This window comes from Neodiprion virginianus, chromosome 1, assembly GCF_021901495.1.
Source record: "Neodiprion virginianus isolate iyNeoVirg1 chromosome 1, iyNeoVirg1.1, whole genome shotgun sequence".
Classification (NCBI taxonomy): Eukaryota; Metazoa; Arthropoda; class Insecta; order Hymenoptera; family Diprionidae; genus Neodiprion; species Neodiprion virginianus.
Genome location: NC_060877.1, coordinates 6,981,855 through 7,009,309, shown reverse-complemented (window position 1 = coordinate 7,009,309; position 27,455 = coordinate 6,981,855). Strand labels below are relative to the sequence as shown.

At 40.4% G+C, this 27,455-nt stretch overlaps 1 protein-coding gene across 14 annotated transcripts in view; it reads left to right on the top strand.

Annotated features, from left to right (window-relative positions):
- LOC124302773 (disks large 1 tumor suppressor protein) overlaps positions 1–27,455 on the top strand; it is a 325,653-nt gene that overhangs the window by 197,472 nt on the left and 100,726 nt on the right. For 13 of the 14 annotated variants that reach the window (XM_046759385.1, XM_046759330.1, XM_046759347.1 and 10 more), the window contains one exon: positions 18,032–18,067. In XM_046759385.1, coding sequence (XP_046615341.1) covers positions 18,032–18,067 — 36 coding nt within the window. Of the gene's footprint in view, positions 1–2,144; positions 2,253–18,031; positions 18,068–27,455 lie in introns of those variants that run through there. The other variant, XM_046759406.1, reaches the window with a different exon arrangement.

Sequence of the window (27,455 nt, the reverse complement as noted above, 5' to 3'; positions counted from 1 at the left end):
CTTGCGAACATTTGACAGAAATTATCGCCGCTATGTATATAGAACGGAGTTGGGAACTTATCATTGCTTGAGAGAACGTTCTTCGTAGAAAAAGTCAGGACGGCGATTGGAATTCTCCCAACTGCTCTCACTCTGTCAGAGAAACGAGCGGAAACAAATAAAAGACAAAAACTGTGTCTAAAAAAATTCACAATCCAAATTCAACGGTTCAACCCGCTTAAATTATAATGAGAATAAATTTTGCCATTACTTACTTCGCCATGTTTTTACGACGGTGTTTCAAGTACACCGAATCTTAGAGAGTGAAATGAATCAAACAAAGCGTTGATTCGTGCCTTGGTACGCGAAAAAGTTTAAACTCTTTGAACGATCTAACGCTGATATACGCCAAGTTGAAATAAAAATCCAAATCGTTTCGAAAGAATGTTTATTGGTAAAAATTGATCACCCGTTGGTCGGTATGTGCTATTTTTCACCTTCCGACTGCATCCTTTCCCGTTTGTTCTTTCATATTCGTTGAAATATGCGAAACTCTGGGATTTTCACCCGGCGAAATTATATGTATATACGATCGACAGTCCGCTTGTGGCTGAAAATTTATTAGCGAGTTGGGGAAGAACGATATTCGAAAGAGCCTCGATGCGTCGAGGGGCGTCGGGACGCGTGGGGGTTAGATCTTGCGCCGTTACCTACAGCCGTCAGCATCCCCGAGCGCCGCGGCGGCGAAGCCTTCGTCCCTACGACGCGAGGCGACGTCAGTCACTCGAGCGGACTCCCGCCCGCTGGACCGTCGCGACGCCCGACGTCGTCTCTCGGTGACACGTCTCACCGTCCACGTTGTCAGTGTCGCGTGTCAAATTGGTGCTACCGGAAGCTTAAACGCGGTATTGCAAAAATAGGGTAAACAATAATAATAACGATAGTGACAATACGACTTTTGAATTTGTTAATTTTAAATCATTTTTTCCTTTCATCTACCTAAAATACATGTACAAATTACTTCGCGTGCCGCTCGTTCGTTTCGAACATATCTTTTTTTCCCACGCGCAACTCCCGTTACGATTACTCTGCGATCTCTCCAACCTTTCGCTGTATAATAATATACCTACGCGTCGTTAATCTTCACGATCAAACTTTCCCTTTATCTGCGATATCCGCAAGTGATCTGCAGCAGTTCGTGAAACGATATGAAAAGAAGAGAACGTTAACCCTCGACAAAGTTTTTTTTTTTTTTATTTTTTTTATTTTTTTTATTATTTGCGAAACACGTAAAACCATCTCCGCTCTCGAATGAATCGAGGGTGAAATAATAATCTGAAAACTTGAGCCCGTAATTCACGATACATATACCGCACACACGCTCTTACACACACGCACACACATATATATATATATACACATATACTTACATGCTATAGAAATTTTCACCGCCAAAATAAGTCGCGTTTTGTTCATTGTTACTTTCCTTCTTTTCTTACATCGCGGTATCCTTTTATTATTTTATTTTATCGACTATGCGCACGTCTGTTGCAGCGCAGTGTTGCTATTGACGATAAAACGGTGTAATCACCCTATCGCGCAGACTAGGTTATAAGGCGTTCGAAGCTGCGAAACAAAAGAACTAAAAGTCGAGGAGAGAAAGAAACGAAATAAAAGTAGTGATAATAAAGGTATAATAAACGTAAAAATAAATTGTTGTATTTCATATCGTCGTAGAGGCGTTAAAAAATTTATAGTTGAAATAATTATCTTCGAGATTTTCCAACACTTTTATATATATATATATATATAGTCGTTGTCACTATTATCATTATCATTGATATTATAATACTTGGAATTGTGAAGGGTATACATGTACGTATATATATATATATATATGTATGTATACGACGAGAGCACCCGTGGTTATTAATATTATTTATAATCATTAATATACCGCATGAAACAGAAAGGTGCAAAATTGCGTGCTGAAACACCAAAAATAAAAAAATAAAATAACTAAAAAACGTAGAAGTGTGGATTTAATTGCCGAGCGATTATTAAATCTCGGTCCATGATCCTGTTGTCCGATTAAATAAGAATCGTGCATAGTGTGAGAAAAGTTAACCGCCAATCTGGAGTGCCAATGTGGATCCGGAGTTGCGCCCATCTTCACGGGGATGGGTTTTAACGATAAAAAACTGCACAGGTTAAGAAGATTGCGGCTTTTTGGCCGCGCGAAAGTCTATCTAACGGTGCGATGGCCTCAGCTGGTGGGTTTCGATCTTATTTTATCTTTCGAAAATTTATACACGAATATGAAGCACGTCTCTTGACTCTTGAAAAACCTTTTTTTATCTCCTGTTCGAATTTTTCTTTCGAGTGGATAGGTAAAAAATCTTTCCTGCATTGAAATTCAGGTCACAGAGTTGCGATGTATATCTTTTTACATCGAGTTGGCAGACACCTGAGATTTCAAATCTTCCGATTTAAATGCCGGGGAATAAAGGTGGCGTAATTTATGCACATAATTAAATGGAACTTATGCAATTGAAGTTCGGGATGTAGACAATATAGCGGACGAATTAATCGTTCGTGAAAGATTCCACTTGCTTTTGAAAAAAGGTTTCACTTCTCATATATAACCCGTGGGAGAGAAAAATTTGAATAATTACGAATCAACGTCCAGAAAGGAACTTATTCGTGTATGGATTTGAAAAAAAAAAAAATACAACCGTTTACTAATTCAATGCAATCACGTCTCTGACTGAATCTTGGCGGGAAAATTTTCGTCTTCGACGAAAGCGAAGCTTCGAAAATACGACGCGGCAACGTCTCGCGATGATATGCCGCAACTTTATAGGATAAAACTCACTTCCGTTATAACGGATCTCATTACTTTTATCGCCGGCACATATATCCAGTCCCAAAGTATGCGTTCCACACCTCCGAGAGTTTTTTTTTTTCTTTTTCATCTCGAAAAAGCTCCCACCACCAATCTGTATGCAAAAATTTCGGATCCTCGAGCTATCTTTGTTCTCGTAAAATTGTCGGATTTTTCTAATTTTCGTTAAACGCGTCTTTCTAGCGCCATCGTTACACCCCCATGATGTCGCAACGTTTTTTCTCCTCTTTTTTCTTTTTTTTTTTCATTATAAAAAATTCTTATATTCCTTCCCTCTCCTTAGGATTGACCGGCATTAACGACAAATTTGCGCAATTCGGTGCGCTTTGGTAATTATAACAAGCGAAATTAATCTGTAAATTAAACACGTTATGCTAATTTTCAGCTGTGACCGCGCATTTCGTAGACGCGGCGTATTGTGATAGAGGAAATATATTTGAACAGTTGTTTCAATAATGTACGTAATCCGCATTTACATTAACAATTGTGCGGTAGTAGTTGTGAAATTTTATCATACACACCGGTATCATATTGAGCAAAATGTTATACCTAACAGCTGGTATGAGGCTAGGCAGAATCAACGATGAATTAAACTGCGGGTATTATTATATTGTTTTTTTTTTTTTGCTTTCTTAATGTCATTTTGAAATACGAAATTTTAATACAAATTCAAACAATTTTCCTACCAACATTTTCTCCCTCTCCTCGTTGTCATCACATAGTCACGGATTATTGTACCGCATTCATGCAAGCATGAAGCAAGTGTTATTTATTGCACAAACGTGTGATTATATAATCCCAAAGTTAGACTCTGCAATACCCCCGAGGTTTTTTTGTTTTTTCATGTATCAGATTATAATACAAGGTATTTAAATATATCTATAGAGACGATTTTAAGGCCCGGCTTTTTCGTCCGAATTAACTTCTTCGTAATATTGTAATCCTCCAACACAAAGGTTTATCTATATAATGTATATACGTACGTATATAACACGCGAGTAGGAAAAGAGAGGAAAGTACAAAAAAAAAAAGGACGGGTTAAAATGGATTACAAACATTTTCTGGCTCCGTTAAAGCGAAATTTCAACTTGTTCGACTAAACCCGCTCTGCAGCGGCTTCAACCCTCGGTCTTAACCAGATGCCCCTTTTCACTTTTTCACCCTCCGCACTGCGTATTCAGGTATTATACCCATTATGACAGATATATATCTATAACTTTTTCAACAGTTCGTAACACGGATTAATACACATGCGGTTAAGGGAAATTGTATTTCAAATTTCAAACGAATCATTAAGTTTCATTTCGTATCGGTATCATATACGTTGCTTTTTTTCCCCCTTCACTTTCATCTCTAATTCTTGACGCGAAATGGTGTAACTGCACGTTAGTCGTCGTTATGGGAATTAAGAGGTGGGAAAAAGGCTGAAAGACCCCGGTGTGATTTTATTATTGTCGAGAAGTCGGCGGTGAGTGGGAGTCGTGAAACGAATACGAATGAGCTGCATCTACGTACAGGCGAAATTTGATGGTTTGCCATATCTCGAGAGTGAGAGAAGAACGTTCCTCTTTATAGAACTGGATCATGTACACAGTAAGGAAATGCAAAAATTTTTGTAGTGATTTTTTTTGGTAGAAAAAATTAACGATTCAACTAAAGTGTATAAAAAATCGTTGATTATCTCGATCTATACGCAATTAAAGCCGCAGCGCAGTATTGTAGATACACTTTTTCTCGACAAACCTAAAGTTCAACTCTACAGATATTGTACGTGTATAAATATCTATAGTATACAGCTAAAGAACTTTTAGCACAAGCCTTCCTCCTGATCTCGTTACGAGTTCTTTCCCAACGATATCGGGGTAGTTCCACAAGTATCAGCTGCCGCAACTATAACGGTAGGTACGTGCGCTTGTATGCGTGTAACATACGCGATACTTGTGACGATGGAAAGATTTTTATGAGAATATACGATATAACCGTGGCGATATTGAAGAAAGAATGAAACGGAGAACGAATGGGAAGATGGAAGAAGTCAGTCGCGTGTATTTTGCGCTATCTATAGGACGGTCAGAGACACTTTTGCGGAATGATGCGGGATCTCATTGAGGGGTGAAATATTCTCAACTTATTTCGCGTTTAAATTATACGCGAGAGAAAAATATTTAAACACACTTAAATTCAATTTTTCCCCCATCTTTTCTTTTCAGTTCAATTTCAGGCGACAAAGTGTAAGAATGTAAACTTCACTGACCGGAAGTTGCGTCAAAGTTTGTTTCACGTTTCCTATTGCACCAGGGATATGCAAAACTTGTTATTCAAATGTGACAGGATATTCGCGGACATAAGTTAGTTTAACTTTTTGGTAGTGTTCGATGCCTGTAGATCAGTTTTCCAGGGGATCTGGCCAGTCGAATACCGGAATATGAGAAGGGTGATTTCATCCTCGCAACGTAAATTAGCAGTTGTTAGATCAAACTTTTACGCAAACGAATTACCTTCAAAAACAAGTCATTCTTTTTCTCCATTAGTACCGATTACAATCGTATTTAACATAAATTTCTTGTTCCTTCAGGGAAGATACATTTTCCTGCACGTAAGCCAATGACGACGAATCGTCATTTAGCTACGGTAAAGAAACGTTGATTATAAAAAGAAAAGAAGAAAACAAAACGTTTCAAGTAATCATTAGGATAAATTGGACGGAGAATTCGTTGTCGTTCATCATTAGTAGAAAAACGGTTTTTTCACCTCGTGTATTGTAGGTTTCCTCCTCGGCAGTTGATTCTGCAAACATTTCTCCGAGAATCTCAAATATATTATTTATATAACAAATTAAATAATTAATTACCACGCAGTAATGTACTTACTTGTCCAATACTTACCTTCAACCGACGTGAATAAAATTTCGGCAAAGATTCTCTTATACAATACCTGTGTTCATGGCAAAAATCCGTCGGCGTTGAAGCGACCATTTTCTTCGTCCGTCGGACTGATATCGAGTTTCGTTTAATTACTTGTTCCAATTAAGAAACTGATGGGGAGGAAAAAAAAAAAACAAAAACGACTAAAACAAAGAAGAAGCTTTTACACGCGGCGTATAATGGGGATATATTTTGTGCGAATCGCGAATTCGGCGGCGTCGAGAGGGGTGGAGGAGGGGGATGAAGGACGGAATTAGGCAAACGCAGACGGACACGCAAACAGCAATGATTCTGCATCCATCGCCGGGCACAAAGTACCGGAACTAATTACCCAAGGCCGCAATGCGACGACGGTTATATAGCTTTACGTTTTCCAAAGTTTCTCTTTCTCTTTTTTTCCCCGCCCTTCGTTCAACCGTATAAATTTCAACCCTCGATTATCTCCGTTTATTTTATTCCGTTCAAAATCGAGTCTCAATCAAGCCGAGGATTTATTCGTTTATTTGTAGATCATATTTCTTTTTTTTTTTCTTATTCTTCTTTTTCTGCAACAGTTATCGTATATCCATGTTACGTTTCGCTTTCATAGTATCTAATACCGATTTTATCAGACTGTATATTTTTAGATAGACATCACGCAGGTATATGCATTCTCTTGTTTGGTCGATCATCAGTTCGGGCTTACAATACGATCACGCGATTCTTGTAAATCTTGTTCTTGTGCAGACACGCGAGCTACATTCCTTGAATTAACCATTGAATTTATTCGCGGACAGTCGCGAATTTACGAGATAATACTAAATAAAAATTTTTCACCAAAAAGCTTTCTCGACGACGAAGTTTGATTTTTCGTACTGAAATTATCACGAATTATTCCTTCTCTTTTAATTTACTATTCCTTTTTCTTGTCTCCATTTTTCGACACATGATTCGACAAAAGTTTTGACATCGTATAAACAGCATCGGAGTCTTTGACCAGTGTCGCGAAGCTAATTTGAGTGCGTGCGATCGATAAAAAGAATTGAAAAAACATTCAACGATAAAACTTAATGGAATGCAAATATTGCAACCTGGAACATACTACGAATAATGATTATATTAGTTAGAAGTATACGAGTCAGATTGCCGATACGACAAATACGATATAGACGCGCAACGAGACGGTCGCGTGCATTTGCGTAAAAGTAATTAAGGTTAAAGCTTCTCTTATAACGTGTAAAAGCTATCGAACGCGATGTGTATAATCGACTGACAATATGCGACACATATACGTGTATACGCGTGTATGTTATATGGCAAAAGATACACGGAACTCGCGAGTTCACAATTAGTTTCGCGAACTGATCGCGAGAGAGCAAGCTGCGAGCAAACTCGAGAATCGGAGTAGCAATCAGCCTCCCATGGAATACCTGCAGTCACCAGCATCGCCTGGCATTGCGAATAATTCACGTATGTGCACTGAATCCCTCCTGATGCAACTTCGAGTTCGTAGCCAATTGTTGGCAGGAATTGTGCAATTGGTACAAACAAGCTTTTATCGAACGGATGTATCGGTATTGCAGTGCGAATAATTTACATGATGATCCGTATATAATGTATATATTTTATGTATAACATCTTGTGTTGATGCAGGGAAAAAAATGATTTTGTAATTGTAATCAGTGCTTGCATCGTTTATTAATATCATTTTTCAACAAAAGTGCAATTAAAACACGAGTAGGTACAATAATTGCTACTGTAATTTACTTTGTCTTTTATCGTTATCTTTTTGTTTATTCTTCTATCGTTCTATTTATTTCTTTACGATCCACTACGATGTTCGGTTATACGATTAACACTGCAGTCTCTAAATTCAACGGACGAGCTTTTTTCAACGTGTATCCGGATCACGTGTGTACATACCTGTGCAGCAGGCGGTGCGTGGAAATGACAGGTTTGAAATTGGAGTGCTAGGAAATTGCGCTTATACAAAAGAAGGAAAAGAAATATAGAATAAAAAAATCAGCCCCGTGCAGCTTTTATTCTATGTAATATTTATGTTAGACGTAAAGCTCGAACTCGACGCGTTAATAACGAAAGAACTTTATATCGCTGCACCCTTTTAACTCCATAGACGAGTTTCTCCGGCTTTGCCGTTTCACAATTAGTGTGCTAACGCTAAGAAAACCGAAGCTTGCATGAGTCGATGCGGTGAAAAAGCTCACGCTCTCGAGTCGTGGAAATTTTTTGTTTTAAAACGAGCTGAGGGAACGAAAGAGAGTGATCAAAAGGAGAGGAAGAACAATGCAAGAAATACGATGAGAAAAATGTATGGTACATGGCTTTGCTGGAAAGCTTGAATATTGCGAACGGGGATAACGAAAGTTTGGTCACACTTACATATATATAAGTGGTTTTGCTTCTCTTTAATTTACTTATGCCAACTGCAGACATTTTAGCCATCGTCATTTTACGCTGGCGCTTTTAACCCCGATATGAGACAGCAAAAGGCCAGCTGACGAAGATGAAGACAATGCGCGAGGGATTTTTCAGGAATTTCTGACCGTAACGTAACGTTCCTATATATATATACTTATTTAAAGGATGGGGATGGTGAAGCTTCCAACTGCCCCGACTAATTGCACCGTCTCGCTAACTGCCTTCGGGATAAGTTATAAGTTTCTCCAATTTTTTACCTCGCTGGGTTGAAACTCGCGAGAAAAGCGGAATTTTATTTTCTAAAATCTATTACATTGCAAGCGTTTTCCACCGTTTCGGGTTTGCGTATTTTCTCTCTTTTTATAGAAATTTCCTGTTCGTCTTTGGGGAGATGAGTTTCGGTTTGAGGGTCGAAGATCTTACTCCGAGCTTGAATAATTTGTAATGCAGAATTGTACGGTTGGGCTGCAGGATTACCTGAGAGGGCGTGAATAATTCAAGTGTCGAAAATCCAGGCCAGGAATCCTCGCCTTTTCCCTTGCTTGCGATCTTTACGCAATATAGATATACGTCTACACGTGTGTCTGAAATCCTTAAGCAATGTTTTGTCGCAGCTCGTCGACCATCCGGAGAAAATTGACTCCGGATTTGTCCCGCGCCCTGCGCGCACACACGCACACGCGCATAACCTTAAATCACCTTGCTTTACCTTATGTACATTCGCCGTTCGAACCAATCAAACTCCAAGGGTTATTTCGCTGGGTTATCTACAGCGTATGGAATTGAATTCGATTTGTTTACTCGGCAGCTGGGTAAACACCCCTTGGTAAACCATGTCGAATCAATCCCTGTTTAAAAAATCCTTCGAATCAAGCCTACGGATGTACACTGTATTGTGCGCATATATGTGTGTAAAAACAATTCGATATCCTTATTCCCGAAACGGATAAACAAAGACAAATTTATCCCCGAGCTTTGGAAGATCAAGAAAATCGAACGCTTTGAATTTCAAATTGATGATCGAAAGCAGAGACTGTGTACCGAGGAAAAATATATCTGGTTTAATGTACTTTTTAAGGACAAAGCGAATTTAGTATTTTTCCTTTTTCCCGATTAAAAAGTTGAAAAATAAAAATATTCATACGGCTGTAAGTTAATTTCAACGACTGCAGATTTACCAGGGCGCAGGTTTCAAATTTCTGACAACAAAGTGTACGGTATCTAAATTTCGCAACAGTCGAACAACACATCCTCGATCACAAGGTGAGGCAATTTGCGCAGTTTGGATTTTGGAATTGAATGGAACTCGAAACGTATAACTAGAGGCGCGTTTCCTGGCGCGTAACGTAATTGCATTTGCGGCTCGTAGAACTTCAAAGTCTCTCTCGAATATACGTATAGACGTTACGTTTGTACGTTGAACTCCGCGGCAGTCGAGAGACTCCGAGATCAACACATCCGGCATCTAAAACGCGTTTGCGAAATTTCCATTAGCCTACAACACAGGCTTATGCATATTTACGTCGTGGCTGAGTATAATTATATACCTAGATGCAGGTGTGTATAATGATGTTTATAAACTAAACGTACAGAGAGGTCTCGAAAAAAACGACCAAGTGTTCGTAAAACTGTCGATAATGGATTAACGCTTTTCCATTACGTTTGTTCGATTTTTAATTCCAATTGTTCTTTGATCTTTTCTTTTTCGTTCGTCACGCGTCGAATATAGGAATTGCTTGTTACGCGCAGGTGGAGATCGACTGTAATTGGCAGTTTTGTTTGCTCTTTCGATACCGTCGTCATTGCGGTTGTTATTATCATTATATTTATTACCCGAAAACGGAAAGGCAGACAAATAGCGGGAAAATATGCGTCAAAGGAGAAGGGAAAAAGAATAAGGTGGTTTTTGTACCTACAAAAGTTTGGTGGGTTGAGGGGATTGGCTTATTACTTCGTTGTATAATATCGGGAAGGCTAATTAATCCGTCAGTTTATACTTGAACATCGTTCATCCCCTAAAATCCCCGCGGCTAAATCTCTTCAACTTCATGCAAACCGTATATACCCAGCTACAATGTAACTACAGACGCGTCAGCTACCTTTTTTTTTTTTCTTATCTAAAAATGATTTACGACGCTGATTTTATCAATTATTTAAAACACGGTAAAATGTAGTCTTAAAATTTTATCAACAAACCAGAGTGTCGAAACCAAAAGAATTCATTCTTCCCATCAAAGTAATAATTATCAAAGAAGAAACGCAACGAGGAATACAGAGAGAGAGATGGAGAGAGAAAATTACAACTCCCACGTCGTCTGATCAAAGCGAAAAATAAGAATTGTAAAAAGGATCCAAGGATCTAAAAGGGAATTGCACAAAGACAAAAACACGGGGTATAAGAAGCTGGTTTGGATGAATGTGGAAATATTAAACCACGGCTAATCTTGGATCGGAAATTATGCACCAATTCACATTTTCTCTTCCCCTCTTTGACTTTTGCTGTTCTCATAATTCGAGCGTTTTTTTTTTTTTTTTTTATTTCTGTTTATCTGAATATTATGCGTTGTTGTTTTCGTGACAAAACAAAAAAAAACAAGAAATACATAAATCAAGAATGCGTGATGAAGAAATATTGCTCGTTGATAGAGGATGAGTAGAATCGTTTCTCGCACAAAAATGAAACTTGAAACTCAAATATTATTCCGCACCGAGTTGAAAATTCGAGCGTCGCGACGCTTAAAACGCGAAACAATTAAACTCGGGGTAAAAATGACCCCTCGTCCTTCTTCTGCGATGACGCTGGGAATTCTGGGCAAGGGTTTAAATAGAGGAAGTTCATTTCCCTGAGCTCGCTCCTTATTCGGTAAATCGTTTCGATGTCGTTGTTCTTCCCTCGAAACTAGCGTCGCTGCCTGGTATCAAAATGAGAACAAGAAGGACACTCGCGGCCCTTCGCGTAGCTGTGCGTATAATAACCACCCTGTAAACTCTCGCTTCAGCCGCGCACCCCGCAACTCGCCCCCCTCGTCCCTACAGAGGTGAGCCTCGAGATAATTACGCGTTCCTGTTAACGAGTTGCGCCCCGAACGAACGAACCCTCGCTTTACCAGATATCTGACCCTTCCTTGTATTCGTCCCAAACCATTGGAGGACTACCCTGTATACGTCGTTTTCGTCCTCCATGGTGTAGGAGGCTTAGGATCTCTCTGAAATCCGGTTTGCCGCGTTCAACTACGACAGCCGTTAACTCCGGGTTCAACTCTGGCTTCGACCAAGGCGATGCCCGGATGATTAAAAAACAAAAGAAAATAGAAAACTAACGTTCATTAGTTACATTGATTGCGATAGTTCGTCGTTGACATTTTATTCGACTCGACTCAGTCTTGTTTCAAAAGCTTAATACCTGATATCCGAGATTTTTGCAATATTTTTTAATAATTTTTTTTTTTTTCTCTCTTTGACGGGGGGATTTCATCGACACTTTTGTTTCCGCTCAATTGAGTCACGCAACGAAACGGAAGCGGTAATTCTTTGATCAATGCTTTCAAGATTTCTTATTGAAATTGAAATATCTTTAAATCGAAAGAATTTTTCAGCAGCTTGTTCAAAAGATGCAAAGCTTTGATTTTTTTGTTCTTGAGAACTGTCTTAAATTCTTATCATCTCTCCAAATCGGACCAACAATTATTAACGACACGATTACTTGACGAAATTACAATTATTCAATTTCTGTACGACTATTGTATTACTCCGATAGGCTAAAATCAATTTTATAAGCCACGGTAACTCGTCCGTCGCAGTTTTCTTTTTTTCTTTATTTCTTCATTAATTATCATACCGAAGAAAAAATTTTGGTACCATCTGAGAATAATAATACAATAATTTGAGAATAATAATACAAGGCAGTAACAGAATTACCTGTATTTTCTCAATTTATACCATTAAATTATAATCCTCTTTTCCACGAGTAGAATAATCGTATACCGACGTGTATTTTTGGTTTCAAAGGGGGTTGCATGCAGCTTTGAATCAGCGTTATCGTTCGGTCAGCAATTTCGTTTTCAACGCACGAGTAGGTATATATCTGCACGTGCTCGCAATGCTTCGCGTTCTTCCCTTTTTTTTTCACAATCCGCGAACGTTACACGTCGCGTTGAAAACGTGCAAAAGGGGGGCACCTTATTGTCTACCGAAACGATGCGATGGTAAAGATAATTAAAACCAGATAAGATAAACTCGCCGTCTGTTATATCGCTATTCACATAAATATCAACAACGGTGCAGGAGAGAAATTCAAACGATTCTATCTGTTTCCGCGACATTCTCATTTACCCTTCTACCAGCTGTATATGTTTTCTATATCGTTGTCTTTAAAAATTCCATTTCATTTTGTAATTCGGCTTTCGCGTTTCGCGGGAAAAAATTTTAACAAAAAGATGATTTAACCCGTCACAAAACCGGAAACCGAAGAACCAAGGCTGACATATGTCACAGAATATCTCTTCGAGTTGTGCTAAGCTACGAAATTTACTGACATTTACAGTACGAGAACAAATTATTCGCAATATCCGCACGTTCGTTCAAATTTTTTCGTCCCTGATACGAAACATTTTAAACACATATAATATAAAATTGCGCGATACGCGAGGATGGAAAAGAAATAATTGCCTGCATGGATCGAGAAACGAAGAAAAGTAGACGCGATATTTTTTTGTTCGTTTTTTTTCCCCACATCTGTTTTGTTAATTTCCTCTCGTACGTTTCCGAGATCGTGAAACGGCTCGCAATCGCGGAGACACGGTTGATTTTATGCCACGTATGTAACTCAGGTGTGTTTCGTAACACCTGACTCAACATCGCCCTCTGACGCAAAACGAGTCAGAGATATAAAAATGTGTGCAGCATACGTAATACTTGGCTTTTGTACTCTTCGACAAAAGGCTAATTTTCTCGCGGAATTTGCGCTGTTCGCAAATTTACCGAGTGGTCGTTAAATCGTGGAACGGAGCCTAGGCGATAGGTGAAAATACCTCAACTGACGTTACCAGCCACTCGATATAGTTCCAGGCTAGTCATCTATGCAGAGACGACGGACACTAACGCCTAGACACGAATTCCTTTCTCGTCTATTGCCACGCTGGGTGTCGTTGAGTCTCGCAGCTAGATTCTTGCCTCAGCTTTAGCCAAACTCCGAGGAGAAAACCGCCGTCGTGTGCGCCGCGATCTAACGAACCATTTTACGACACTTCGGAACTTAATCCGTTCATCCGCGTCCCGCGTCTATCTCTTCAACTCGCAACTTTGCATCCGTCCGACAGCGAAGCTCGTTTAGAGAGGAGTCTGAAGGATGGTAATAACTGTCTTGGAATTGCTCGCGGCGATGACTCGGGAAACGGGGATCATCCTAATTTCGTTTTTTCTTTGATGTGTAGATTATTTTTATTTACCCACTTTTTCTCCCCACGAGTTTCACCGCGCTTTTTATCGCTAATTTAACGGATACTGTTAACATGTTCTGTAACTTTGACTTCGACTGTAATACGGTTTGTGGGATAAAGAAGTTGGCATAATTCGTTTCCTCAATTGAGTCACGGGTTTCTGAATATCGAAAATTCACAACAAGGAAAGATCGAAGTGGCAAAATTTCAACAAGCCAAAAATTCACAGAACTGAAAATCTTAGATCGTTCGGAATTTTGATATTTCAGATTTTTTAATTTTCTCATCTCCGCACTTTCCGAACTTTGACTATTATTGGAGTTAAGCTCCTTTCGGAATTTTATCCTTTTGGAATTTTGAGCATCGGGTTTCGGTCCATTCGAAACATTGTTTCGTCAAAGCTTGATTTCTTTACTTGAAGTTTCGCCACAAAGAAATTTGGAACTTGGTGCTTTCGGAACTTTTGAAATTCGGAATTTCAACCCCGCTCCAAGATTTCAGATTAGTATACCATCGCGTCGATTTCCTCCAAAGTTCATCCTCGTTTTACCCTCTGGCCCGAATTCGTATTTTTTCTCATCGAGAACTGTGATTACGAAGTCCAAACATTTGAATCCGTGTTTTACGCGATACGGAGGAATTCCTGCCGACAGAGAGTTGATAACTTTCAAAACGCATAACGAGGGTGTCGGATGACGTGGGAAAATCGGCCCGGTCGACGCTGATGCGAAGAGCTCGTTTCCTCGTTTCCGAGGGCAGAGCGACAAGAGGTTACCTACATATGCTTGCGAGGGGATTTTCAACCCTCCGCAAGGTGGAAGGGATCCTATTAATTATTGCCAGCTACACGTCCTCGTAATTAAGACCCCGCTCGTCTGTATCACCCTCGCCTATGTCTCGCTTTGTGACAACGATTACGGACCACGAGGCTTCCGCGTCTCTGATAAGGCGCGGAACGGCCGGACGACCGCGTGAAAATGAAGTCGCAAACTGCAACAAGACTCCAGCCGTGAATCGGAACCGATCCTTTTCATTTTCTCATCGGATCAGAGTGAGAATAGTGGTGACAGTATGGAATTTTCAAAATCGCCAAGATTTGTTCGACAGATTTTAAAAACGTAGAAAATTGAAATGCATAAAATACCAAATTTACAAAGGTAAATTTTAACGACCTAGAATATTAAATTGTTAGAATTCAGAAGATTCGACGTTGTTTTTACTTCATATATTCTTATTTATTACATCAATTTTTTTATTTCGACTTTTCTACACTTTTCGATTGTCTATACTTTCACTTTGTATATTTTGACATTCTATGAAGTACATGAAATATATTTTCGTCTCTTTGAAAATTCTACATTGTCATTCCTTGGTTTTCTGAACCTTGTACATTTTCACCCTCACACGTTTCAATCGTTCAAAATTCTCCGATCAAGAGCTCTGGCCGTTTTTTATTCAAAAATAAATATAATCGTGAAAAAAGTTTCACGCCACTTATTTCACTTGATTTGACGTTCATCTCGATCGCCTGCAAAAGTTCCCTTGTTTCGAACGACGATGACGAACAATCTCGACACAACTTGGAAAGATTAAATTTCTCCGATACGTAATGATTGTAGAGGTTGAAAAATTCTACTAAGATGATCAGATGTGTGATGAAACTTGTTTCCAGTTTAACGACAACTTTTCGTTTCCTCGAAGCAACGTCTTTCGCTACATTAAATCTCCGACGATACATTCCGCTTCGCGATATCGTGCCAAATGAAATTGCAGGAAATTTGGGTCGAATATACCGATCAGCCCGGAGTTCTGACCGCCATTTTGAATTCGGTTGGGATTACATTCGTCGAGGAGTAAATTGAGATGGGATAAAATTCGCGTGTTAATTTCATCCGGATTTAGACGGTGGTTTTACCCCGGAGGTCAGCGATCTTGCCGCCGCGTCACGTATACGGGGAGCTACATCCAAAACGGAAGCTGCATCCGGTCCGTAAATTTTCAGGATGAAATCCTCGTACATTCGGTAGCCCGCGGACTCGGTAAAAGGCGCCGTTAGCCGCACCTGAGTACGCCACCCGATTTCAGAAAGCTTTTTAACCCAGGAAATTTACGAGAACTTTTCCTTTTATCACTTGGTATATACGCGAGCACATACACATGTATATAATATATATGTGGACCGAGTTTCCCGCGGACTCTCTGACAATTGCACCAACTTTAACGTCGCTTCTCGCTTAATATACTGCAGTAATTTCAGTGCGGGGGTGCGAACCTTGCGACGAGCTTTTTCGATTTTCGATATTTCGGCTATTTCGGCTGAAATTCGAAAACGGCCGCGTAATCTTTTGCTGACAATTGAACTCGTTCAAATTCTGCTACAACCGCTACACCCGCATGCGCCTTCATTATTTTGCGTTTCTTTTTTCCTTTATTCATTCTGCGTGGCTTGGGTTAAATCTGCGCGGACGGCGAGCTGAAACGAGGCTCGACAATTAACCTCGGGGTAGGAAATAAGTCGTCGGAGTCATTAGAGGGCGCGCTTTATTGCCTGGCGAGAAATATTTCGAGTACCTGTATTTTTGGTTGCCCCGCGTGCGGGCGTTTCAACCCTTCGGCCAATGGGCCGTAAAATTTACCCACTAACTTCTTGGAGTATATATATATATATATAGACATGTATGTCTATAGTTGGGTATACACGCGGTGTAAGAGAGAAGAGACACTTCCTACCACTCGCCTGTTGTTCAGCGCAATCTATGAACCGGGGCTCTCAGGGTCGCGTTTGGTTTGTAACGCGGTGTTTAACTCCATTAAATGATTACATCTTGAGGTACAAACACCCCTCTCAACGGAGAGGGATGGGAAGGGGGTGGGGGTAGCGAAGCTTTCTCCCGACTTCGTCTACCCTCGTCGTATCGTACGCCTCTGCTTTCTACGGGCGAAGATATACACCAGCGGTTCACCCTCGTCGATGCGCGTATATGCGAACTTCTTTGAAGGCCTTGCGGATATAACGAAACGAAACGGCTTAATAATACAGAACGACTGGAGTAGGGCCCCCCTTTAATATCCCGATGTGTCAATACTCGGGAGGCTGAAGTGGTACGAAAATCACAACTTTTGCTCTTCTTTTTGTTATTTTTTCTTTCCCTCATCTGTCCAGATTCTTATTCATGTATATCCTGAAAATTTCGATAATTACGCAGCCGCGCGGAAACAAAGCGGGTAGAAACAAAAAAGGTGAGATTAAGCTATTGCGAATGAGTAGGTAAAGGAAATAAGCGAGAATTTTTTAGAGTTGTATGATATACAAAAGTGATGTTTGCTACATAATGATGAAGCGATACGTACAAGGGTCGGATATATTATATTCATATTGTTTAGCGAGGGCGGAGGGAGGAGGGCAGGTCTGCGATTCAACGGCTGCTTCGCCAATATTATTCCCATAAATCAGAGAACCGTGGGCAAACTGACTTCCTCGTCCCATATAAACCAAACAGCAGTAGCGGCAGCAGCAGCCCTCGGTTATATGTACCAGCATACACCGTGCATGCACGTGGTATACGAAAAAGAAAAATTATCCCGGAATTTTTCCCACATGCGTTATTTACATGTATATGCATATCTTGGACTATTTACCTCGATTTAATAAAGTCAGCGTGACGTATATTTTTCCCGTTGCCGTTTCCGATCTTTTTGTACCCGCGATATGTTACAGCTGCAGGTATTGTTTCATCTTTTTTTTTCTTCTTTTTTTTTTATTCCGTTTCTTTACATGTCCCGACACGCTTGCGGGATTGCGGAAATATTGATGGGAGTAAACCACTTGTCCGAAATCCATGTACAGATTCGTTGTTTCAGGATAAATATAAATTCGAAATTTTGTTGAAAATAAAACTTACAAAACTTCATTGAATGACAATTTGTCCTTTATTTAATTCGTCTATATTTATAATCTCTATCTCGTCTCTCCGGACCGATTTACGAATTTTCGAATATTGAATGTGACCTCTCGAGAAGATATCGCGACCGATCTTATCCTCCCTAGAGACTCGATCGCATCTTAGTTCGGCTTCTTTGCGGCAAGTTGAACCCGATCGGAAGCGGAACGGAAAATTTCTTGACCCCGTTCTTGCCCTTGGGAGAGAGCAGATCAGACGTTTACCAGGAGGAGAAACTCTACGAGTTTTAGGGGTTCCTGTCCCCAATTAGTCGCGGTAATTGTTAATTATCCCTCGCGGAAAGCCTCCTTTTGTTTTCCGACCGCTATGTAGTCAACTCGGGGTATTGATCGGATCGATCGATACCTACCTTCTCTCCAACTTGCCAAAATCACGCTACATTATGTCTTATCTCGTCTGTTTCAGAGCCATGACAGCTGGCAGGGACACGACAGCGATCAGGTAAAGATGAAATCAATTTTTCGATGCTTCGTCGAATGCTCTGAGTCGATGTCATTTTATAAAATTATGTTACTTTATGAAAACCGAAATTATTTGCAAGGATTATAATTCTAGCTTTCGCTTTTTGCGGGAAACAATAAAAATAAGAGCAAACAAATTTTGTAAAACTGGCACCGACTCTGTAACTTGAGCTAATTCGTAATGCTAGATTTTTTTTATATTTACTCTTACACAATTTATCGAATCACTCGGTATTCGTTTGATTTATTTTTGTTTATATCCCCGCACGAGCGACGTTACCCTAGATTCTCATCCTATATTCCGTCCATTGAACATCTCGGCGAAAAATCATATCTTGTGTAACGTTACGGAAAGTTTAAACTTATGCACAACGTATCGAGTCAAACGAAGCTTTAATCTTTTTTCAAATCGAGAAGGTATGGAAGAAACTGGATGCATAAGGAAAGAAGCTGGAGCTGGGTGAAAATTCGTGAAATATGAAAGGAGGGTGTATGCTCGCTGAAAATATATGCACGTACATATATCATGCACTCGCATTCGCATCCAGCCGTCGAAAGCTCGAGATTCGCCGTGTGTATACGATATACGAGAGAAGATACGAAAACTGTAATTACGAGGAAAGCAATTTTCCTTCTCCTATCCCTCTCTCTCTCCCCCCCCTCCCCTCTCTCGTTCCTCTTCCTTTTTTCCTCTCATTTCTTTCCTTTCATTTCTCTTTTCCCTCCCGCCCTCTCGCTCGCCTTCTACCCTGTCCTCTCTTGGGTTGATATTTTCCACGGTACGTTGAGCCCGTCGGTGGCTGAACCTACTTACAGGGCTTTTGCAAGCCACGACCACCAGCCAGAGACTCGGGAGGCCTTTATAAACCGATTTGCTAAATGTGCTCGCAGGCGAGGAAGGGGCGAAGGGGGGAGGGTACGGATCGCAAGGGTGGAAAGGGCGGTGCAATTTACGTGACATTGATGCATGCGATCCGCTTTTACCGTCCGGTTACGCGGTTGCCGCAACACAAACGGCGTGTTATTGGAGCCATTCGGATCTAACGACGTTACGGTTAGCCGGTTCTTCGAGCCCGGCCGTCAACTATCGCTTCCTAATGAGATACGAATTTGGCCCGGATTGATTAAATCGCAAATTACATCGTTCTCAGTCACGCGGCTTTTGCCCGTTATATTGTGAAACACGGTGGCAACCCTGCCAATGATATTCGATCAATTGGTATGCAAATTAGCAATCATTATCGGAAACTTGCGAACACCGTCATCACTCCTCCGTCCCTGCTTCGCAAAACTTCCCAGATAAACATCGTCGACCGCGATCAATCTTCCCTTATCTCTCGATTTGACGGAAACAAGCGCGAGGTCCCGATCGTCGAGACGATTTTAACAGCTAAATTCAGTGTTATATCGATTTTCTATTGTTTTTATTACTAATTGAAAAATTTTTCTACTTCGCAAACTCACTATAAGATTCAAATGAAGAAAAATATATACAATTCCAAATCCAAAATCGGGGCTCATACCGTTCATCTTTAATTCAACTTTTTCCATTTCCCATGCTATAAGTATACCTATGTACACCATGTGTACGCTCTTTGCTCCCCGTTTTTAATGTTTCTCAAATTCTCGTAAAAGCTTAGTCATTTCTACTCTGCACCGTAATCTTGTTATTTTTAATGAAAGAAACTCTCGCCCCGAATTCCTCGCCTTGTCATGGAAATCGTGGATGTTAATTACGAACTCTGTACGTGTGTATTTCTACGCGGGTAGTAATGCGTATTTTTGCGCCATTTATACATTTCCTTCCCTCTGTTGTCATCTTAAGCAAATTATTTCGCAAGTGAGCTTCAATAACAGATTAAATTATCCTTAACATGTAATTCTGTCTACGCTTATTATTAACATGGAAAATTTCAGATTTAAATGTCATTTTTGCTCTTCGAGTAATCCACGATTTCGATATTTGGTTACACTTGCGAATAAAAACGCCGTGATGACATTTTTTAGCCAAAAATGTAGTCCAATTCCTACTAAGCGCCTGACCCAATTTATTTGCGACGAAAAAATGTTGAACGTGTCGCTGCTGGGCAGACACGGAAAAGAATTCTTTTGACGCTTGAAAAAACTTTACCCACGATAAATAACGGTCAAGCAAGTTGCGAGTCCACGGGCGTACGGAAACTGATCAACCCATCTCCAGTTTGTATTCCACAACAATGTCAATGTAGATCTGTTCGTTCGTTGAGACACGCATTTCTGAATCTTAAATAGATTGTAAGATCCAAGATAGATTAACTCGTACGTATTTCACCTCTATTCGGTATTTTAACCACAGGGCCAACAAGTTAAGGTCGGTACGGTGCGGAGGAAACTCACGTTTCAGCACGACACATCGTCCGATCATTAACCATTGTTCATTGCTCACAACCATCCAACAATAACCGTCCCTTTATTATTTATTAGTATTAATAATTACTATATGATTTTATCGTTTGTTTTTTTGTTTGAATAAAAATTCTCTTGATTTTACGTTATCCTTCACTTGTTTGTTTTTTGTTTTCTCATCCGTTTTTATGTTCCGCTCCCATCCCTTATTAGTTGGTAATGCCTAGACCTTTTTTCGTTTTTTGTTTTATTCACGTGGACGCGTGTTTTAAATTAACCGTCCAACCCCGTCGTTAAGAATTTGAACGCATATATGCTTGGTCAGAAGAAACGCCTGTATGTACGCAATAATCGTTCTACGGAAGTAACAATAATTGTCTGCACACAGGCGGATATGAAACCCAGTGCCGTAAAAAGCCGGATATTATAAAGTAGCGTACACAGAGGCGGTCCCGCACTTTTTAGTCATAATCGTACCTCACTTTTAATATGCGTTACATAATTCAAGCTCAGCCGCATAACTTTAACGTTGATATAGAAAGCATGTGTTTAATTTATATATCTACGTTGTAATTATTACTCGTCGTTTGTTCAACTTAAGGTTGAAACGTGTGTTCAGGATTTGCAATAACCGTCGTCACCAGCCGAAAAAAATTCACCGATTCTTGCCATTTCTTATTCGATTCACTATTCGCAAGTTGAATGTGATAATAATTTAACAGGCTGCGTTTAAATTGCATAAAAAAATTGCAAAAAATTGATTTTATCAGAGATAAATGAGGCGGAGAAGGTACGAGGAAAATGGAGAAAAATTAGGCGACGTCTCGAGAATCGCCGGTGCAAAAAATCACCAACGACGACGCAAAGTGGATCCCCGTACGTACGAGGAATGCGTCCGTTCAATGGGATGTAGAAATTTTTTTTATTCCTCTTTCATTCTAAATTACGATACATTAATTTTCACCAGTAATACCGTTTCGGATCTTTATCCTTAAGCCTGTACCGACGGAGGTAAACCCTCGTCGTTGAATTGATGAAGATAATAATTCTGTCTGGATAAAAGTACGTCAAACGAGCACAAGATGCCGCCTGCTATCCTCACTCGTTCCACTCGTTTCTTTTCTTTCCCTCCCTCTTTGCTCGTCCGGCAAGCTGTCAGACGGCATTCTCTGCTGCCATCTACCACTATATAATCCCACAAACATTTGCCCCCTCGGAGGAGAAAAAACGAAAAAGGATGCAAAAGAAACGGGAGAAAAAAAGAATACTAAGCAAACTAAAGAAACGAAATATCCAGCGAAGAAAAAATAATCCGAGAGCAGGAACGTTTATATTTAAAACAGTCGAACGCGCTCGAGACTACGCGATTCTTTGCACGCCGCTGCCAGACAATTGACATGCAAATTGCCACCCACCAAACGGTCCAGGACCGTTTTCACCCAGAAGTATGTACGTACTTCTTTCTGTATACGTTGCCTCCGGCTATGCGCCCGCTATTCACCGGGAAAATTGGCTCCCGTGTATTCTATAGGTTCATCTAACAAGTTCCAGGCTCCCGTTACCTCAAACTCAGCCACTGCAACTGGCGCATACGTATTCACCTAGAATACCTAGACGTACGTACGTATAACATTGTAGGTATACGTCGAACCTACCGGCCGGCGTCGCCGACGCTTCGCCCGAGGTTTCGGGGGTTTAAGAAGAAGCCTTCGTTCCGCCCCGACCTGTTTGGGCGGTTTGGAGCATCCTCTTACCTAAGAACTATATATTGAAAATTTCCCAACGGTATAACGATCGAAGGTCGTATATTATCTATAAATACACGCGTGTGAGAAGTTTCTCGTACTATTATTATACTAATTCCTTCCGCTGGTGGAATTGTTTAACGAGATAATAATTATCGCGCAATCGCATCACGTTAAGGCTCGTCTCGATTATAGCTGTAGAAATATTCGTTGGATAAGGGCAAAAATGAAGCTTACGAACAAGCCAGATTGCGGGATAATGCGAGTCGCGAAGGACTTTTCGGTATTTGGAAAATACGGAAGTGCGGAGTGAGGGCTGAAAGGAAAGAGAGCGAAGGTCCGGAATACCCGGCAGAGTCGATGTGTTCGGGACGGTTAGTACATCGTCAGGCGAGTAATGCGTCGTTCGGGCGTTTCCGTCGGCGATCGGGTGTCTCCGTGAACGGCTCGGCGTGCCGCATGCCGGTCTGTCCGCGCCTCCCGCAATCTGGTACCTCGGCGTTTCGTTCCCTCGTTCCCTGATTCTACGATTCGAACCAACAAGTGGTTGTCTGCCTGCGGATCAGTCGAGCGTCGATAGTCTCACGGCGTTTTCGGCCTCTGGTCGCGTCGTTTGTTCGAACGAACAGTGGAGGAATCTCGACGCGAATGGTGATAAATTAAAGTGTAATCGTAAGTGGTGTGCGTTAACGGTGAGGTGCGATCTTGTGTTTTACCGTGCAGTTGTGTGTTAAACAGTGCGCGAAAAGCAAGCAGCCGGAGGATATACGCTGCTACGGAACTAACCTCCTAATAATAATCACCTCCTTTTTCGAACGAAACAAAACACGCGCGCTGCCGTTCTCCCTCTGTCTCTCTCTCTCTCTCTCTCTCCCTCTCTCTTTCTCCATCTATCACAGACACCGCATAATAACGCAGTGAAAAAAAGCCTCTCGTTTTTAAGTCCAGGAAGCAAGGAAGAGCAGGAGGAGGAAGAAGGCACGTTGATTCGGATCTCTCTCAGTTTTTCTCGCCTCGTCTTCAGGTAACTCTTTACGTGCGTCGATCGGTACACACTCGAAACGCATGCTTGGCGTTACTGCGCGTTGTTGCGCCGAGGAACGACGACGAAGGGTCACGGTTGTTGAACAGGTCGAGGGATCGGGCCGTGGGAGTGACAGACACCCACCTGCATCGGATAGAGAGACAGAGCGAGTGAGAAACCGGCGCTGGGAAGGCAGCAGCGGGAATTATTAACCGCGCGTACGTCATGACGCGAAGACCGCGGGAGGTTGAACCGGGTTTTCAACTCGAAACTGATCGTGAGTGATCGAGGGGCGAGAATTACATGTCGGGAGTTTTTGGGCCCGGCGTTTAATAAAATTCCAAGGCCCCGCGTTGCGCGTTTGTTTTCCTTCTTCTTCGTTCATTGAGCGGCTGAGCGGTTCGAGGCGTGAAAATGCCCGCTTCGTGTGTTTCCGAGTAGTAATTTTTTTTTTTCTTTTTCTTTTTTTTTAATAATTCCGAGTGAAGTTCGACGAGTGAACGAGTGCCAGTCGCTCTTTTTAGAGCCATTGATATCCGGCGATCGATACTTACCAGGATATAAACGACCATGACAAGTCGAAGGAAGAAGAAGTCCCAGGACGGCTTCCTCAAGAAAGTTTCAAGCCTGTTCAACCTCGATTCGGTGAGTCATCGGATCGGAGTCTCGGTGAATTTATTCCTTATCTTTTCTACGTTGTTATGCGATAATACGCGCCGAGTGGAGAGGGATCTTTCGGCTGTCTCCCCCCCCCTCTTCCTCTCTCTCTCTCACCCAGATACGGTACGAAACATAACCCTTCCCTGGTGAAACTTTCTACTACTACGAATTTTTACAGAAAATTGAACATTTCGTATTATTGCAAAGTTTTTCGTAAAAAGAATTGTTAATTTTCGTTAAAAATTGTAGTACCTTGTAGATTTTTTACTGAAAAAATACAAATTTTCATCAGAATCTACAAGAAACTACGCAAATTTACAATGTTGTACGAAAACAATTTTTACGAAATGTCCCAAGTTTCCCTAAAAATTTGTAGAAAATCGTAGAAATCATCGAATCACCGCCAGTTTCGGTCAATTTTTATTTACGTATTGTGAATAGGGAGTAGTAACGATAAAAATCCGTTTTATTCTTACACTTCAAATTAATTTGACTGTTATACATACATGATACTTTTATTCGTAATAAACTGGACAAACAATGCAGGCTGCGATCGCTGGATCGGATCAACCAATCCGTTCCATCGTCATCTCTGCATCGTAGCTTATATTATAGATCCGAACATGTATATATATTTATATATATATATACGTGTGTCCAAATTTGTCCGTCGTAAGTTGTTTTTAGGCGCTCCATAAGCGGGACTTACTTCGAGAAGCTCGTAGCGTCCCACGGTCATCAACCTTTCTCTCTCTTCTTTGTCACTCGATTCAACGTTACATCTGGTCATCGTGAACGCACTGATTCAAAAATAAACTGACAGCAAAAAAAAATAAATAAAAAAAAACAATAACAAATCGTCGTGTCGAAGTTTTTTGCGAGAGAAAGAAAAAAAAACGCGGTGATTGTACACACGATAATGAAACTGAAGTTAGTAATGTCAACGTAGCGAAATATAAAGAAAAAAAATTATTATTCCTTAATTTTCGAATGACTTTCAAGTAGTTAGTTTTGCATAACATTAGTGTATTTCACTTATCGTGGTTTACCAAATCACCAACATTTCTAAAAGTGCGAAGTAACGGATTTTTTCCTAAACACGCATCGTTACAGTAACGCTAACTTCATCCTCATATATGTAATATTCGCAAAATAATACCGACAATGAGAGATTGAACGGTATCGATACCTTCAGCAGCAACAGCACCGTGCGTTTGCGGTCTTGACTTTCTTAAATCTCTTTTATTTTTCATTTCAATGACAGTTTTCTATTCCCTTACGTAGGTAACCGTTATAATAGGTCACACGATGTTTTTGGTGAGCGCGGACTAGTTTAGTTGGTATAGGTGTATACTCTACGTTTATACACACACATACGTACGTGACGTACCTTCTTCGCCTTGCGTTCGTTATCCTCATAGGCAGATACGACGTCGTCCAAGAACCGCCCACTTGCATAACGCTATAGTACTGGTCTAAACTCTCTAATTGTAAGTACCCAAAGTATACCTAGATCCCTTTTGCGCAATGAGGAAGGGAGAGGGAGCGAACGAACGTTTAACGAACGGTAAATATTCCTCTTCGCCACTTCCGGAATTAATTTTCGGAGCCGCTTCTTTTGCCGGTTGACCGTGATTCTCGGTTTTTTTTATTTTGTTTTATTTTTTTTTTTTAATTTTTTTTTGTAGACAACGTCAGATTTACTATTACTAATTTCACACACACACACACACACACGCACGTAAGGTATTGCTGTGTGTGCAAAGCGACGAAGAGATGCTTTTCTATATTTTTTCCGACTCTATTTGCAACAAAGAAGTCGTAGTTGCACGGAATTAGAAGCATTGCTCGCGTTTACACTGTACAGTTATATTTCAAACAGATTTCATGTAATCGCGTTTTTTTCTTACCGTATATTATAAACACAACAGCGCTATGTATGTGTTATGAGAAAAGATCACAGCGTCGTTGCCACGTTATCTCATCTGTTTCATAATAATTCTTCCTCATCGTCTTCCGATGAATGTGGATGGAAAAAAAAAATGAGGGCCGGGGTGATAAGACTGACAAGCTCGTAGAGCGTAAATTATATCATTATCGTTTGCGCGGGTGTGGTTATAAAATCTAAACTCCGTTAGATTTTAAACCAAAAATAAATTGTATTTTTGTATTCTTGTTTTCGCCGTAGTGACGATAAGGAAAAAGTGAAAGGAAGGAAAACGGAGTAGGCAAACAAGAATTCACAGAAACTGAAGTAACGGAGCAGCAGTATTCTTAATTTGTTATTACGATGATCGAATGTAAACATCGTATGCGTAATTGTTGGTCTACATGTAACTAAAACAGCTGACCGATTACTTCTTTCAATTGGCACGTATTCGCTTGTGTTATCACATGCGTGTTCTATACTTGTACGTATGCGTTTACTTTTCCTTACACACACGATAAGCGAATTACATGTATATTATTAGGTATTCGCGAGTCAGCGAGAGAATTTGCTCGTCTTCTTTTTCGAGCTGCGATGTAATATAGGTTATTATAACATTAACCGCGACGTCAAAATATGCTGATTTTGACTTTTGGCGGCGACTCGTTTCAACTCTTTTATGTTGTATTATTTTTTACTCGGAGTTTATTTATTGTTTTTACCGTGACAAGGCATATAACGTGCAGAAAGAACATTTTCTTTTCCTATAATTGGTCCAAAAGATATCTTAGCTGTGAAAAGATAACAAGACGATAATTTTTTCTATAAAAAATATCTCCCCGTTTTTATTTATTTATTTTTTTTTTTTCGGACGTTGTAAAAATATTTTACCAGATAATGTGTTTTATTTGAATTCTTTGTCGCGAAAGAATGTAATATACCACTACCGCGTAATGTTATACGTACCTGTGTGTGTTACGTGTATATACTGTAGCTTGCTGCACTTTACGATTTCGGTGACCTAGAAACGAAAAAATATAATATATACAAAATACAGAGTCTGCAATATTGCCTTACGTCAAGAATTCCGCCTCGATGAAAACCGTTCATTTTCAGTGACTTTAAATTATTATACACACATATATTACAAACAATGTTGAAATGATGGAAGGATGTTCTCTAAATATGCAAAAAATGTGTGTAAAATAGTCGGCGAGAATACTTACTACTATTACCGAAAGGGTTGACCGACATATCGACTTCGATTGTCCACGAATACCTTATCTATAAATACGTCTGCAGCAGCGTCATGTATAATAAATACACAGATTCACGCGCGCGTAGATGTGTACACACCAGATTATAATACTCCTCGATATAGCTCAGTTTGCATTAGTACCTAATCCCAACACCTCCGAGCCGTCGACCTAGTCCTAAATCAACCCGCGGCATCGCCTGCAGGACGAAGGAAGTTGGTATGCTACAGCTGCCGAGTAAACAATAGAATCAACGTTGTGTATGTATCGGGAAACGGAAGGATGAAAATGAAGGGTGGAAGGAAGGGAATCTGCCATCTTATTATTGTTATCGGGGTGCCTAGCTTTCCAAAACATACCGAAGATCATCT